General features: G+C 44.7%; 1 protein-coding gene across 7 annotated transcripts in view; it reads right to left on the bottom strand.

Annotated features, from left to right (window-relative positions):
* SLC22A18 (solute carrier family 22 member 18) overlaps positions 1-14753 on the bottom strand; it is a 224632-nt gene that overhangs the window by 42761 nt on the left and 167118 nt on the right. Inside the window, exon 13 of one of the 7 annotated variants that reach the window (XM_050953714.1) lies at positions 2223-2539. The exons of the other annotated variants lie outside the window; for them this stretch is intronic. Within the exon in view, the coding sequence (XP_050809671.1) occupies positions 2491-2539 (49 nt within the window). The 3' untranslated portion in view covers positions 2223-2490. Of the gene's footprint in view, positions 1-2222; positions 2540-14753 lie in introns of those variants that run through there. 7 annotated transcript variants of the gene reach the window in all.

Here is a 14753-nt window from a genome sequence, read left to right as displayed (position 1 = left end):
TGGCAATAGGGATGCTACCATTAAATATGTGCTCTCCTTGGGCTCGCTATGTGCACTTTAACATTTGTGCAACAGTAATACCTGTCAGATGTCTCAAAAGGGCTGCAGATGCCCTATTTCATTAAGTAGTAAGCTTTATTTGGGTACGGCTCTTGCCATTTGGCTTATATGCTTTGTAGTAGATGGTCTCATGTTATAGAATGTGTGTGAGAGACAGGTTAGAGCATAGAACACTCCTCCCGGCCCCCAGGAGCTGCCACCTGACGTGCCAAGACTACTTTTGCCCCTGCTTTCCCTGCCAGCTCGGGACCCCAGCACCCTGTCTTGCTGAGCTGGACAAGCCTGTCTGTTCCAACAAAGACCCAGGGTCTGAATTACTTGCCCCAAAGCTGCAGGCTTGATTGAAAGCAGCCTACAGAAGTGTTCCTGTCTTTAACACGCAGATGCCCAACTCCGAATGGGGGGCTAAACCCAAATAAATCCGTTTTGCCCTGTATGAAGCTTATACAAGGTAAACTCATAAATTGTTTGCCCTCTATAACACTGATAGAGAGATATGCACAGCTGTTTGCCTCCCCCAGGTATTAACACATACTCTGGGTTCATTAATAAGTAAAAAGTGATTTTTATTAAATACAGAGAATAGGATTTAAGTGGTTCCAAGTAGTAACAGACAGTAACAAAGTAAGACACCAATCAAAATAAAATATGCAAATCTATGTCTAATTAAAGTGAATACAGATAATTTCACCCTTAGAGATGCTTTAGTAAGTTTTTTCTCAGACTGGACACCTTCTAGGCCTGGGCACAATTCTTTCCCCTGGTACAGCTCAGGTGGTAGCTAGGGAAGGATCCACGATGGCTCCTGCTTTGTTCTGTTCCACCCATTTATATATCTTTTGCATAAGGCAGGAATCTTTTGTCCCTCTCTGGGTTCCCACTCCCTCCTCAATGGAAAGACACCAGGTTAAAGACGGATTCCAGTTCAGGTGACATGATAGAATGTACCCCTCTGAATTAGGAGCATGAGTTTATACAGGGAAATGTCTAGCTAAAAAAAGGGCGGATGGGGCCTGGTTGACTTGGTCTAGACATTTTAATGCAATGCAAAGCCAATGGAGGCCTTGGCTACACTGGCACTTTACAGCGCTGCAACTTTCGCGCTCAGGGGTGTGAAAAAACACCACCCTGAGCGCTGCAAGATACAGCGCTGTAAAGCCTCAGTGTAATCAGTGCCACAGCGCTGGGAGCGCGGCTCCCAGCGCTGCAAGCTACACCCGTAGAGGATGTGGTTTACGTGCAGCACTGGGAGAGCTCTCTCCCAGTGCTGGCGCTCCGACCACACTCATACTTCGCAGCGCTTTGAAATTTCAAGTGTAGCCATACCCTAAGTTATACCTGCCTCTGACATTACCTTCTTCAAAAAGGTAAAAAAAACCCAAACCAAATGCATTATTTTCAATCTCAGCCTTATACCCAAATGCAGTACTGCTTAGAATAAAATAGGGCAAACAGCAGCGCCTTGAGAAAAAGATGTTTTTTTCTCTACACAAGCAAATTGAATCAGTATTAGGACGAGTGGCTGTTAATAACAGTGGCACCTGAGCTGATTCTGAGTGCAGTTCAGCTGTAAATGTACACAAGGCCTACCTGTTTCTGCAGTACTCTTTAAGCTAACTGTTGTTTGAAACCTGCTCGGCTCAGGGTTTAGAAAGGCTGGTGTCAGGAAGGTAACTTCTGAGCCATGCAGCAGGATGATTGCAAAAACCATAGTCTTCTGCGTTTCACGACCTTTGCAGTTCTTTTCTAGTTTTAAGTTCCTGGTTAAACTCCATGTTGTTTTGCATGGCATTCAGCAATTATCAAGAATTCACTTTATACCACTCACCAAAAACAGAAGATGGACAAAAGTGGGGCGGGTGCCCCCTGGAACTGGGGTACCACTGAGCCCCACAAGCCTGGGGTCCCTCACACACACTGTGCTGCTGTGACAAGCTGCAAAGCCCTCCAGCCTGCCCTTTCCCCAGCATTCACACAGCTAGGGACACACCCAGTTACAGTCACATGCAGGCTCTCTAACCACCAGCTTCCCAACCTAAGACCCGAGAGCAATACCATCCTGCCCTGGTCAAATCTGGCCAGTAGATGGGTTTAATGTGAAGAGAACAATGCACACTTGTGGTAACCAAACTGAGATTTTCCCCAAGCACTCAACACTCACTGGTTTAGATTAAAACAAAAACAAATGTATTACCTACAAAAGATAGATTTTAAGTGATTATAAGAGACAGCAAACAGATCAAAGCAGATTACCTAGCAAATAAACAAAATTCACAACATAAGGTTAATATACTAAATAGATTGGATATGAATTAGCAGGTGCTCACCCTGAGGAATGATATAAGCAGGCTGCAGCATCTTAAAGGGCAAGTTGTTCTTGCTTTACAGCTTAGAAGCCTCAGGCATTTCATACATAGGCTAGAAATCCCTTTAGCCTGGGTCCAGCACGTCCCCCATTTCAGCCTTTGTTTCCAGGAGTCTTCTTGCACAGGGAGTGAAGAACCACAAATGATGTCAAGTAAACAGTGGCTGTTTCTGAGATGCTGAAGTTATGCAAAAACTGTTCATATTTTCATAATGTTGGAATTTAAAGGCTAAGGATTTGGCTTTCTGCCCCAGGGAGAAGAGGGGTGCGATTATGAATTATTTCATGCTCTACTTTGCTTCATGCTGGTTTCAAAGACTTTGTCAAGACAACAGTGATTCCATTAATGTTCTGAAGGGAATTTTTACAAGCAGAAAGGGCAAGAATGAGGTTGGAGCACACAATAAAATGGAGGAAATCCTGACTTGTGGTTTTCCATTGTGTTTGACTGTACCCAGGCCACGTCCACACCAGTAAAACAAAAAAACCTAGAGTGCCGGGTTTGTTGGACTCATGGCCACGCTCACACCAAGGTTCTTCGGTCCTTCGCACTTGCAAATCATATACTGAAACTGATGGAATCTCAGCTTGCTAAGCTATTGGGATGTCAGAATAGGTTGTGGTCCTTTTACCTTACCCCTTCCTTCCCTGGGGAATGCTGGACCACAGACCCAGAGCCAGCAGCAAAAGCTCACAGCATGCCCATTGATGATCCCTATGCAAACCCTAGAGTCTGAGGGGGGAGTGGATGAGTTAGCCCAGGAATTGGAATTGCAAGAATGTTACACTCCTTATTTTAGTAGTCTGACATAGAGTTGATTTAGGGTGGATAATTGTGTCAGGTGGACTCCAATAAAAATGGGTAATACTTTCCACTTCTGCTGTGCCTTTCATCTGAGTAGCACAAATCACATTGCAAGCATTAATTAAAAGCTTCACCAGAAGCAACTAAGTATTATCTGCATTTTACTGATTGGGAAACTGAGGCAGGGAGATTACAGGTTGTGCCCAAGGCCACATGCTGAGTCAGTGGCGGCACTGGATTCCCTGCTCCACCTGGTAGAAAATGCCAGGGGCTTTTTTTAGGCAGGATGTGTGTCATTTCCGTTCATGTTAACTTAGCTGCTGGTCCACTGCATTTGACAGCACGTTAATTTCTTCAAAGAAAGCAGTTGTGCCTCTCTCGATAAATTTATGTTACATGCCCCTCTATTAGGGAGGAAAAGGTCTGCTCAGTAATTTTCATTATACAGTTGAGGTTGTACCAAGAGTCTGGGTCACTCAGTCACATTACACAAGGAGACCTGGTTAGATGGGATTACAGAACACGTGAGCCTGATTCTCACTTACTTCATTCCTTCACTTGTGGGCAAGGAAAGTGCAGGGCTGGGGGAAGGTGCCTTTAGATCACCCTTCTGCTCTGGGTTCTGTGGCTCTCTTGCCTGGCTCCCTGTGTAAATTCAAACAGCCTCAGAACGATTCTAACCTACTTTGCTTCCCAGGACTCCCACTGTGTTCTGGGAAGCACAGAATAGCTGTAGCACAATATAATTTAACCCTGTCCCTGACCAGCCCTCTGCACACAGGCACTTAAATTGTTAGGTGGTGTAAGTTGACTGCAATGGAGCTACGTTGTACATCTGCTGAGGAGCTGGCACAAGCTATTCTCAGGGGGACTCAGTTTAAGGCCCCTTTGCAGTGTTAGAGCAGTGTGAAAGGGCCATAACATAACTGACAACTGGCTCCACTGTGTACGAATTCACCCACTAAAACCTTCAGCCACCCAACCTGGCCTTCTCAGACAAGCACAGTACTGCATAAGTCAAACTACCACAACACAAATCTAACCTAGTGCGCGCTAGCTGGCAGAGCTGGGCACATGCTGGGTCTGGGCTCTATGCCATCAAAGCCCTTTGGACGCACAGCTTTTCCTGCACGTATGCCTGGAGTTCATCACTATTCTGTGCACCAACATCAGCAGCAATGCCAGGAGAAGTGATGGCCCCTTAGCCTTGGCAGTGGAAAGGTTAATGAGTAGAGATGAGCAACTTAGCCCAAAGCGGACACTGGTGGGTGGGAGCAGGCAACTCCATCCTCCTTTTCCCACAGTGGTGGAGGTGCCACCCTGCCTGTCAGGGTGGAGAATGGCTGACCCTGCTCAACCAGTAGGTTGTGTTGCTTGAGAGCAAGAAGCCTGAAAACTACATTTAACCAGGAGTCTAATTTCATTTAACCGGGAGTCTGATTAAAAAGTTGGACTAAGGCACAGCAAACCGACACCTTAATTGTGATGAGCTTTCTCATCTTCCCTGTAAGCTGCACAAGGTGCGGCCTCTTCACCTGTCAGCTTGACTCCAATTTGCTTTAATGAAGCGAGACAATGAAATAATTTCAATGTCTGATTGAGGTAGGGGAGAGGGAAGCCCCATCTTTACACTGTGTTCCTAGCCCAACAGGGAGATCTGTGCATGCAGGCTGTGGTTAGGCCTTTGGGGGCTGGGAATCGTTCCCCTTCAAGAAGCAGCAAGCTTTACAGGCTCTCCAGCCTCCCGCAGCACAGAGACTCTGAGCCCTCACCACTTATACCTGACTGAGCTGGTGCCATCGCTATTGACGAAACTGGTCAAGTGACTAGTGATTTTGGGTGTCCACCCTGAGTCTCCTTAGAAGGGCCTAATTTCAGAGCGTAGCTGCTCAGCACTTCCTGAAAATCAGGCCCCTCTTTAATGGCTCAAATTGGACATACCTAATCACTAGTCCCGCTTGAATAACTTGGCTTCAGGGTCAGCCAATCTCACTATTCATAATGATGGTGCCAGTTACTCTGATACAAGCTGTTACCCTTATGGCAGGTGTCACCAGGCAGTGCTGTTACACACAATCTGCCATGTTCTTTTTTGTTAGGGCTGGTCTACACTACCAGTTACGTCAGCCGAGCTACCTCGCTCTGATGTGAAAACGTCACTCCCCTGAGAAATGTAGTTAATCAGAGGGAGGGGCAGTAGTGCTAGAATGGGACAATAGGCACGGACGTGTAGTTTTCCCTGGGGTGCTCCACCCCACTCTGTCCCAAGGCCCAACCCACCCCACTCTTTCTCTTCCCCCGAGGCCCCACCTTTGCTCCGCCTCGTCCTGTCCCAGCACCACCTCTCCTCTGAGGACCTGCCCTCGCTCCTCCCCTTCCTGTCCACACTCTACTCCATCTCAAATAGTTGTGAAGACACAGGATAGTGAGTATTTGTGATTAACCCATGCTTTAACAAATACGTGAAAAGGCACTTGCATAACAAATATATTTCAGGCAAACAGACACTCCATGAGTGAAAAAGCGGGTGTATTCATTAAAATCATTACGCATTGTGCATATATTCACTCAGCAATAATTAGCCTTGAAAAAACATGGCTTTCTAATCATGCCTTACTTGGGCAAGGAAAGTCAAGCTCTGTCATGATATTTTATCACAGGCTTTCTTAAAAAGGAAAGGTTTATTAACGAAAACAAAGAGATTTCCACACTGCTTGCATCCAAGCTTTGTCTCCCTGGTTCCCCCTTTGCTACACCCAGGCTGGAATGCTCTACAACTGACAGCTCTATTGGCTGAAAAACGTACTTTAAGAAATCATAGCTACAATTCCTGAGGCTGAGAGTTTTGCCTAGCTAATCCATGCAGATTATACTCACTGCCATCTGAGCACTCAGACTGTGTCCCCTAGCAAGAGCTGACTAGTGACAGACAGCAGGATTTGGCTCCATAATTTTAATCCAAAGCCTTCTTTGAGTGGCTGAAGTTTTTCTTTCAAAGCATGGTAGCACATTTTTAAAACTACAGCTTTAAAAAAAACCAATATTCTGTCCTGTAACTTCATACCAGCAGAAATGATAAGAACTCTTCCTTATGTGTCTTGCACCTGGTTGTTTCTGACCGTAATAGAGGTACAGTCTGTTACCTTTTTAAGACCAAACATGAGGGGGCAATGTACTCCCTCCTGTCAATTTGTTCCTTGCTTGTGTATCTCTGAAACACAGCATCTTGTCTCTGTTAGGCCCTACTGCACAGATTCTCCCTTGCATTACAGCTGAAGGGTCTCCTAATGTGTGTGACATCTCTGCTGACATTAAAGTCTATGTAAAGTCTAGGACCCACCCTCACTGCAGTCCTGGTGCGTGTGTAGGGGGCATGGTTGAGCTTCCCTGCACTTCCACAATCCCTGACTGGCATAATTTACCCAGCAGAGCTTCAGACCAGCACACAGCTCTTAGCGTTTGAAGAAGATTGAAACAGGACATGGTGGCCTCACTTCACTAATGCAGGAGGAAGGGGAGTGCTGCTACCCAAAATCAGGGAGAGGCGGGGGAGCTGGCCCGCTGCTTCAGCTGAGAAAGAGCAGCAGCCCCCGCTTCAAACCAGGAAGCTGTGCCAGAGTCAAGAAAGCACAAAGATGGCTTAAAGCTCCTTTTGCATCCCTGCAGCCCACTTCTCAAGCTGTGCTGTATGCTCCTGGGCTGCTGTTGAGGTACCCTGCTTACATCCATGTTCCCAAACCAAACGAAGCCTTCTGCAACACAGCGCATCACAATTAGGGCAAGGACCCCAACTGGGGTAAAACAGGGCTGCACATGGACATTTACAGAGCTACACTGATTTACACCAGCTGACAATCTGCTTCTTACCCTTAAAATATTCCTGCAGTCCTGTCCGTAGTTTGCCCCTGGCAGACTAACTGCACTGTTACTTACTATTTTATCTGGTAAAATATATATAATCAGCTGGTAGAAAAATGATCCCAACAGTCATTGAGTGAGGCCACTCCTATGTGTATATTTATTAAAATCCGTGACATTTATCATCTTAGAACTTCAGCCAGTGACTGTTCTCCTGCACTGGGATTTTTTCCCCACACCCTGTATTGCTATTAAATATGTCGTCATTTTATGACATCCTACTCTTGGAAATAAAAGGAGTCTTTGTTGGAATGCCTCGCCCTCAGTGTGCCTATGGCAGTTCCTTCACAGAAGCTACTCCACAGGGCCTGAGTCTCCTCCCTTTGAGGCCAGGGGTGGATTTGCCCTCAACTTCAGTGGGGTTGGGCACAAGGCACAGCCACTTTGGACATCCCAGGATTTATTAGACCATGAAGCTGCATAGCACTGGCAGCCAATCGTGAATATAAAATATGCTGGAGAAATATTTCTTCTTGTAACATACCAAAATACCTTTTCCGAGAGAGCCAGATGCAGCTACCTTTGGTCACATTGAGTAGTTCCCTTTCTGTGCATTTATCCCAGGGCAGAATCTGGCCCTTAGTAACAAAGATTTTTCTTGTATCACATGTACTCATTGGCTTAAAATGTATATGAGCCTGAAGCTATTCTGACAGCACAATCCCCATCTGAGTGGGGCCCTCATCCAGTGAATAGGGCACTGGACAGAATCAGGGGATCCAGGTTCTATTCCCAGGTCTGCCACTCAATTGTTCTGTGATCTTAGGGGAGTCATTTGGCCTCGTGTGCTTCTGTTTCCCCATCTGCCCTTAGCGTGCCAGGTCTATCTAGGCTGTAAGTTCTTTGCACTAAGAACCGGCTCTTACAATGTGTTTGTACAGGGCCTAGCACAGTGGAGCTCTGATGAAAGTCAGAGGGTCAGTAATTTGATTCCCACTTCATCCAGATGCATATCACTGGTTCTCAGTAAATCATCTTTGAAAGAGGCTGCACATAAAACAACTAAGTTTTACATTGCCAATATGAGCCATAGATTAGCATTAGAGCAGAGCCAGAAAAATCAGGTACAAGGTACTTTGCTTGAAATAACTGAGTCACATGCTCTACAAACACAGCTTCAGTAGTATCAGAAACTGTTCTGTGGGTGGGCTGAGTCATACAGATCCTGCCACTTGGACTTTGAGTTTTGTGCCAGATGGAGGAGCAGGGTTTCTTTTAAAACATCATCATGAAATCAAACCTGCTTTTCATATCTGATTGGAAGCAAACTCGGAGCAGAGCCAGATGCAACAGCTGAAATCCCAATGCCTCCCAACCTTGAAGTTCAGTTCTGGGGTCTTGATCCCGTTTCAAGCTTTACAACTGTCCCTGGCTGAAATTCAGATCCCATCAAAGTCAATGCAAAAATGCCAATTGACCTCACTGGGGCCAGGACTTCAACTCTAGCTAGAATGGGTCAAATTAAAGCAATAGCTGTACAAATAACAATGCCTACAAATCCAAGCACCGATAAACTTTGATGGAGTTCAGATCTGAATCTTTATAGCTGAGGCCCATCTTTAATTTTAAAATGCCTGACACAAGAAGGGTTCCTATATGAATTTTTAAATAGGACTAATGGAAGGGATGCCAGAGAAGAGAGAGGGGCTGAGTCTGCAAAGAAAGTTTCAGTGGGTGGGATTATTTTACTGGAACTGATTTGTCCATGTGTTGAACGAATTCCATATGGCTGCCTGCCAGGGAGAGGTTGAATGAGTGGGAAGACATTGGTGGAACAATGAACTCAGTTCAAGGAGACTTACTCCACATTGCCTGCCATTTACATGTTTCCTTAAAAATGCACCCCCTCTGGTGTCTGAGTAGTAGGTACTAGCTGCTCAGTAAGGGGCTACCTGCTGGTTGGGGTTTGAGCTTGAGGTCTGAGCAGCACCATCCAGTCCTGAACCAGTTGCAGGTTCATTGCTACATAGCATGATGTTATATAGCTCTCTCCTTTCTCCCAGGGTTAGGCTCATTTATTTCCTCATTTCTCTGTGATGAAATATCTTTTATGATTCAAGATAATCTGAGGAAATAGCTTTCTTATAATCCTTTGCCTATCAGTATTAAGTTCTTCTTAATCACAGTTACTCTATTGCCTTTCTCTGGGTTTGGAAACTGGGCAGAACAAGGCACAGTCCATCTTTTATTTATGGCCACTGATTTCATATTTGGTGAGCATCCGCCTTAGATCTCCTCATTGTGTTGTGGTGAGATGGTCTGCTGGGGTGGGGAATAATTCTGTGCAAGGATCTGAAGCCATCTAGCTTGTTGTTGCTTTTGGTTTGTGGCACATTTGTTGCTGTTTTAATTGCTGCTCTAGCATTTTGAGAACACAGCATCATGGTTTATCTGTCAGATTCTGCTGCGTTGATGAGCTGCTGAATTTTGAATAGATGGATTATAATTTTATTTTACAGAGTCCAGAAGTAAGCAGGGCATCTCCCATTACAAATAAAAAGCAAAGAGTCCCTGCCCTGGAAAGGTTACAATCCAAAGGAAACGTGGACAACAGGTTAGTTTGGGGGAGAAGAGATAGTGGACGTAGTAACAAGATTGTGTGGTCTCTCCACAAAGCCATGCATACAGCATTGATGGAGTTGTCAGGGTGCGGGGAGAAAAGAGATGGGAAGTCCTCAGCTGATCTAAACTGATGTGGCTGTGGCTGTGTGAAAAAAATCTATAAAATAAATAGATGTCTTATGAAAGAGGAGGAAACATTCTTGGCATTGACTCAACTGTGGTCATTTTGCAGAGGTGGCCACTGCTTAATGGCTGCTAGGCAGGTGAGAGCATTCCCTGTGGCTGCTCTTCAGCTGCGGAAAGCACCTGTTTCCTTTGGGTGAGATACCTGGCGGTGAGTTAGGAAGGAAAGTTGGCTTGGGTCCTGGAATTACATGATGGTCTGTGCACAGGAAACCAAAGGGACTGTCACCACCTGGCAAAACTACCCTGTGCCAGTAAATGGTAAAATCCTGAGACCACCTCCTGGAATTCTGATGGCTTTCCATGACTAACCCCTAGCCCAAGGGTAAGAACTGCACTGAATGGCTGTGCAGATGGTATGAATCATCAAACATTCTCTGGGGTGGGTGTGTATTACTTCTCCTTGGCAACACAATGGTGTGTGTATTGCTTTCTGAATTTTCCTGTTCTCCACCCAGGGCTCGAGACTTGACCTTTGATGGTGTTCCATTCTGCCTAGTTTTGCAATGGGATGTGTGTGAGAGAGAGAGAAAGGAAATCTGAGGCTGAGAGGAGCTGAGGGTCAGCAATGCAATGTGAGATGCATGAGGAAAATGTCTGTGGAGAACTCACCTAACTCACCCCAGGAAAAGTTCACCTAACGCATAGAGCTCCATTCAGCAATGGCGTGACATTGATTTACACCAGTTGAGGATGTCCGACCCATTGAGTATAAAGATTGCTACAGATAAACTGTTTTCCTTTCAAGGAAGAGTACCTCTTGCTGCTGAAGAGAAACCATTTTAGGTTATGGGTTCTCATGTAAGGGATGCTTTGGCACTATTGCACATCTAAGGCTCAAGCAGCTGATGCATTAAAGTGAGTCTCCCAACTCAATGATAATTCTTGTAATAAATGAATGGGGTCACACTGTCTGTGTGAAAATTCTGGATGGACATGCCATAGTTATGGATGGTGTACAGAGCTTCCAAGAAAGCAACATATTCATCAGTCTCAGATTTGCAATGATCTTTCTTCCCAGATTTCAGCTACAGTGGAGCCCAGTACAAGATGAATATTTCCAGGCCTATCGGGCAAAAAATGTATCCTGCTGCTGACATTTCCCATGTTGTTGATTATTATTTATTATTGCTGGTATTCTGATAACGTCTATGGTAGATCCCAATCAAGATCAGACTCCTAATGTACTAGGCACTGTACATCCACAAAGAGACAGCCCATGTCCCACAGAGCTAGCAACTCATTCATTTTTGTCTATGAAGATCTTATACCTATCCTTAACACACCTCATTGTGCCTGTGTGACCCAGCGTACCTTGTTCAAAAGACTACACTGGAGCTGCCAGATTAACAGGGATGTTGCAGGACAGGACTGAAATGCATGGGAAGAGCTGTGTGGGGAAAATTTGAATGCTGCCTGCCTATAGCAGGCCTAGCTCCAGCCAGTGCCATCAATATCCATGAGCTCCCGTATAACCTAGCCCATCCTAAATGCCATTAGACCAAACTGTTTCATATATCAGCTTTCAGCAGTCTAAGTCCATTTTCTACTGGACAGGTCCATACACACACACACACACACACCCTCAAACACCCTCCCCACCCCATCACTGTCTCAGCAGAGAAGGCAAAGGCCGAATTAGCCTGGAGACTGAATTACCCTTTCCCCAGCAGAGGTGGTCCCTCCAGCACAGGGTATGTGGGGCAGTGTGAGAAGTTTGCACTGTATCTTGCCATGTACACTTAATTGTCTAAGGGTATCCATCTAGCATCTTCCATCAGCACTAAAAAGAGCATTTAAATAATGCCAAAGACCACACAAAGGAATGGTTTAACACAAGGGCGCCCTGTGAGTAGAGTGCCAGCTGAGCAGCATCTTATTTGAGAGGAAGGAACACAGAAGAGTCAGAGATCTTCCTGAAAGCCAATTCAAAGTGACTAGGAATAGCAATGCCGACCAAGTCACTTAGGACCAAATTCTGCCACCCTTACTCACACTGAATGGCACCTTGCTCTGCAGCTAGTCCCATTGACTTCTGTTCTGTGCTATTCAGGTTCTTACACTGTGCCCATTGCCATGGTATCTGAGCATCTTCCAATAGTATTCTAAACAACATGAATCTGTTACCTATGGTTCCTTCCTTTGTTGCTAATGGGACTCTACTTGTGGCACTAGGTAGTACTCACTATAAGGACATCGAAATCTGGCTGCTAGAAACTAGAGTAGATGCCATGGAAATAGGTTAGTGAGGCTCTATTTGTACTGTAGGGGTTCCTGGAGTCAGGGGTTTGGCATTTCTTCCTTCTTAGCCCCAGTGATAGGAAATGCAATCTGGGTCCATTCTTTCAGTCACCTCCCCCTCTCTCCTAACCCTCCGTTGAGAACAACCATAAATGCCTGGGGAAACCTGCTTACTAATCACAGCATCTGGCTGTATTTCCTAGTGCTAGAGGTATAGTGGGGATGGGCAAGCCCTGATGAAGTACCCTGATATTTGGACACCTAATTGTGATGCATCAGGCTACCCCTCAGGCCACAGGACTGGCCTCTGAGTTTTCATCCTTGGAATTGCTGCCTTAGGCCTTGGCTACATGGAAGCATTTATTTCTGTACAACTTGAGAGGCAAATGTAAACCATTAGTTCTTCTTGTATAGCCTGGCCCCCATGTGGTTATTCTTATTCTGGTATAAGGGGGCCATTTTCCAGTTTATTTTATATCACTTGGGGAGGGGGTTAACTTTAAGCTAAATCACACAAAGCCACTCTAATACCTGAATAAGAGTGTCCACACAGGGTGTTATACAGGTCTCAATATTACTATATCAGCATTACTGGTAAAATGTTCCACAAAAGGCCTTCCTTACTAATAGGGACATATGAAGCTGTCCAGAATAAATAAGCAACTCATTGAATGAGTCTGATTTTTGTCTGATGAAGAGAGACCTGTTTTATCTTTGCAGGGGAGGGCTCTGTGGAAGGATCCCTCACTACTCAAACCTTCCTTCTTGTGTTTATTAGTTAGAGCATTTAAGTGGGTTCAGCAAAGGACAACTTGGGGGAACTTGGGTTTAAAGCATAAGAGAAGCAGAGGAATTAATGAGTCACCAGAGATAAGATGTCAGCATCTTTCTCTTATCAGCTTGCATAGTACTAAGATATGTAAAAAGGTGAGGTCCACAATGTGATGTGCCTTTAAAATTCCAGAGGCATGTGATCAGTGGGGAAATGAGCCACAACCCACTGAAATCAATTAAAAGACTCCCATTAACTTCAGTGGGCTTCGGATCAGGCCTTGAGAGAGCTCTGTTCAGTCACTGGAAGGTGACATCTTGAACTGCTATATTAAATGACTAGCCTTCTCTTATCCATTCAATGACACTTTTTTGCCAGTATATGACCAAGCCAACGCCCACTGAGAACTTCCAGTTATACTACAAGTCAGTTCAGAAAGATAGCATAGTTAAATAAACTGCAGGTGATAAAACAGCTGTGCGGCCACATGAAAAGTATTTGGGTGTTGCCACATATTCTGCATTACTGATATAACTGTAGAGAAATCGCCTCCAGGAAGGGTAAGTTGGACTGTATAGAGCAACTTATCTTGACTCTCCAAAGGTCTTTTGAGATGCAATTAAGTGACACAGAAATGTGTGTATATACATGTACCCCAATGCATGTTCCCCTACTATTACAGCTACAGCTAACCCTCTCAATAAAATGTGTCTCTTCAGTGAGACACAAACTGCTCAAAGATCAAAAGGATTCGGCATTTCCTGAGCATTGAAACACTTGAATCACATGGACCCAGCCTTCTTAGCTGGCTCAGTACCTCTTCCATTCGGCCTTCATACCCACCCCACCCATAGCACACAGCTTCCTTAATTCCTGCTGGAAGAGCAGGTTTAGCTATAGATTATTAGTTTCCCATAGGTATTTCCCAATGTGGCCAGTCCCTTCCGTTTTTATGACTGATCATTTTTACAAAAAGGATGACTGAATGAGAATGCTACTTAGTCATTCTAGCCACATGCCACAGGTGCTTAACTCATTCTGCTCTTCTTGGATATTCTTTGTTTTGCCATCCAGTAATGATAACTGAGCAGCTAAGCAGAGGATTATATATTAATGCTTTCTGATCTTCAGGGATCGACAAGTAAACAAGTAGTTGGAGTTTCAAGGCTTTATTCTAGTAAGGACTTTGATACAGCATCACATTTCCCTTCAGTCAACCTCTCTAGTTATGGTATTTCCAACATAGACCTGACTCCTTCCCTGGATAATCCTATCAGAGTCACCCAGGTACATACTGCTTAGAGTTTTATATTAGGTTTCCACCAGAGACAGAAATTACTGGTATTACCATAACATCTAGGGTCCTTAGTCCTGGACCAGGGCTCAGTCGTGCTAAATGCTGTACAAATACCAAACAAAAAGACAGCCCTTATAGACTTATAGACAGATCTTATAGATTAAGTACATTGTACCTCTTTTAAAAAAAAATCCATTGCTTTTGGGTTGTTAATCTGCACTTTTGTGACATGAAGGGAAAACTGTTGGAGTATTCACAGATTAAAGAGCAAGGGGATGTCTTAACATTTTTGTATTATACTTCCAATAAGCTCAATCAGAGGAAAAGATGCATTATATGTACATTTTATATGTTTACTGATTTGAGGCCCAATCCTGCATTTCTGACGTCCAAAGGCCCACTGAAGTCAATGGAAGCACAATAATAAATAAATAAAATCAGTAGATCTGAAAGCCTGGGTCCTTGATGTGTATTACTTCAGTGCCGCAAGATCACCTTTTCCCCCTCTTTCTTACGAACAATTAGTCACCACTGAGGAATAATTTTTTCA

Source organism: Gopherus flavomarginatus, chromosome 5 (assembly GCF_025201925.1).
Source record: "Gopherus flavomarginatus isolate rGopFla2 chromosome 5, rGopFla2.mat.asm, whole genome shotgun sequence".
Classification (NCBI taxonomy): Eukaryota; Metazoa; Chordata; order Testudines; family Testudinidae; genus Gopherus; species Gopherus flavomarginatus.
This window is presented reverse-complemented; position numbering and strand designations above follow the sequence as displayed.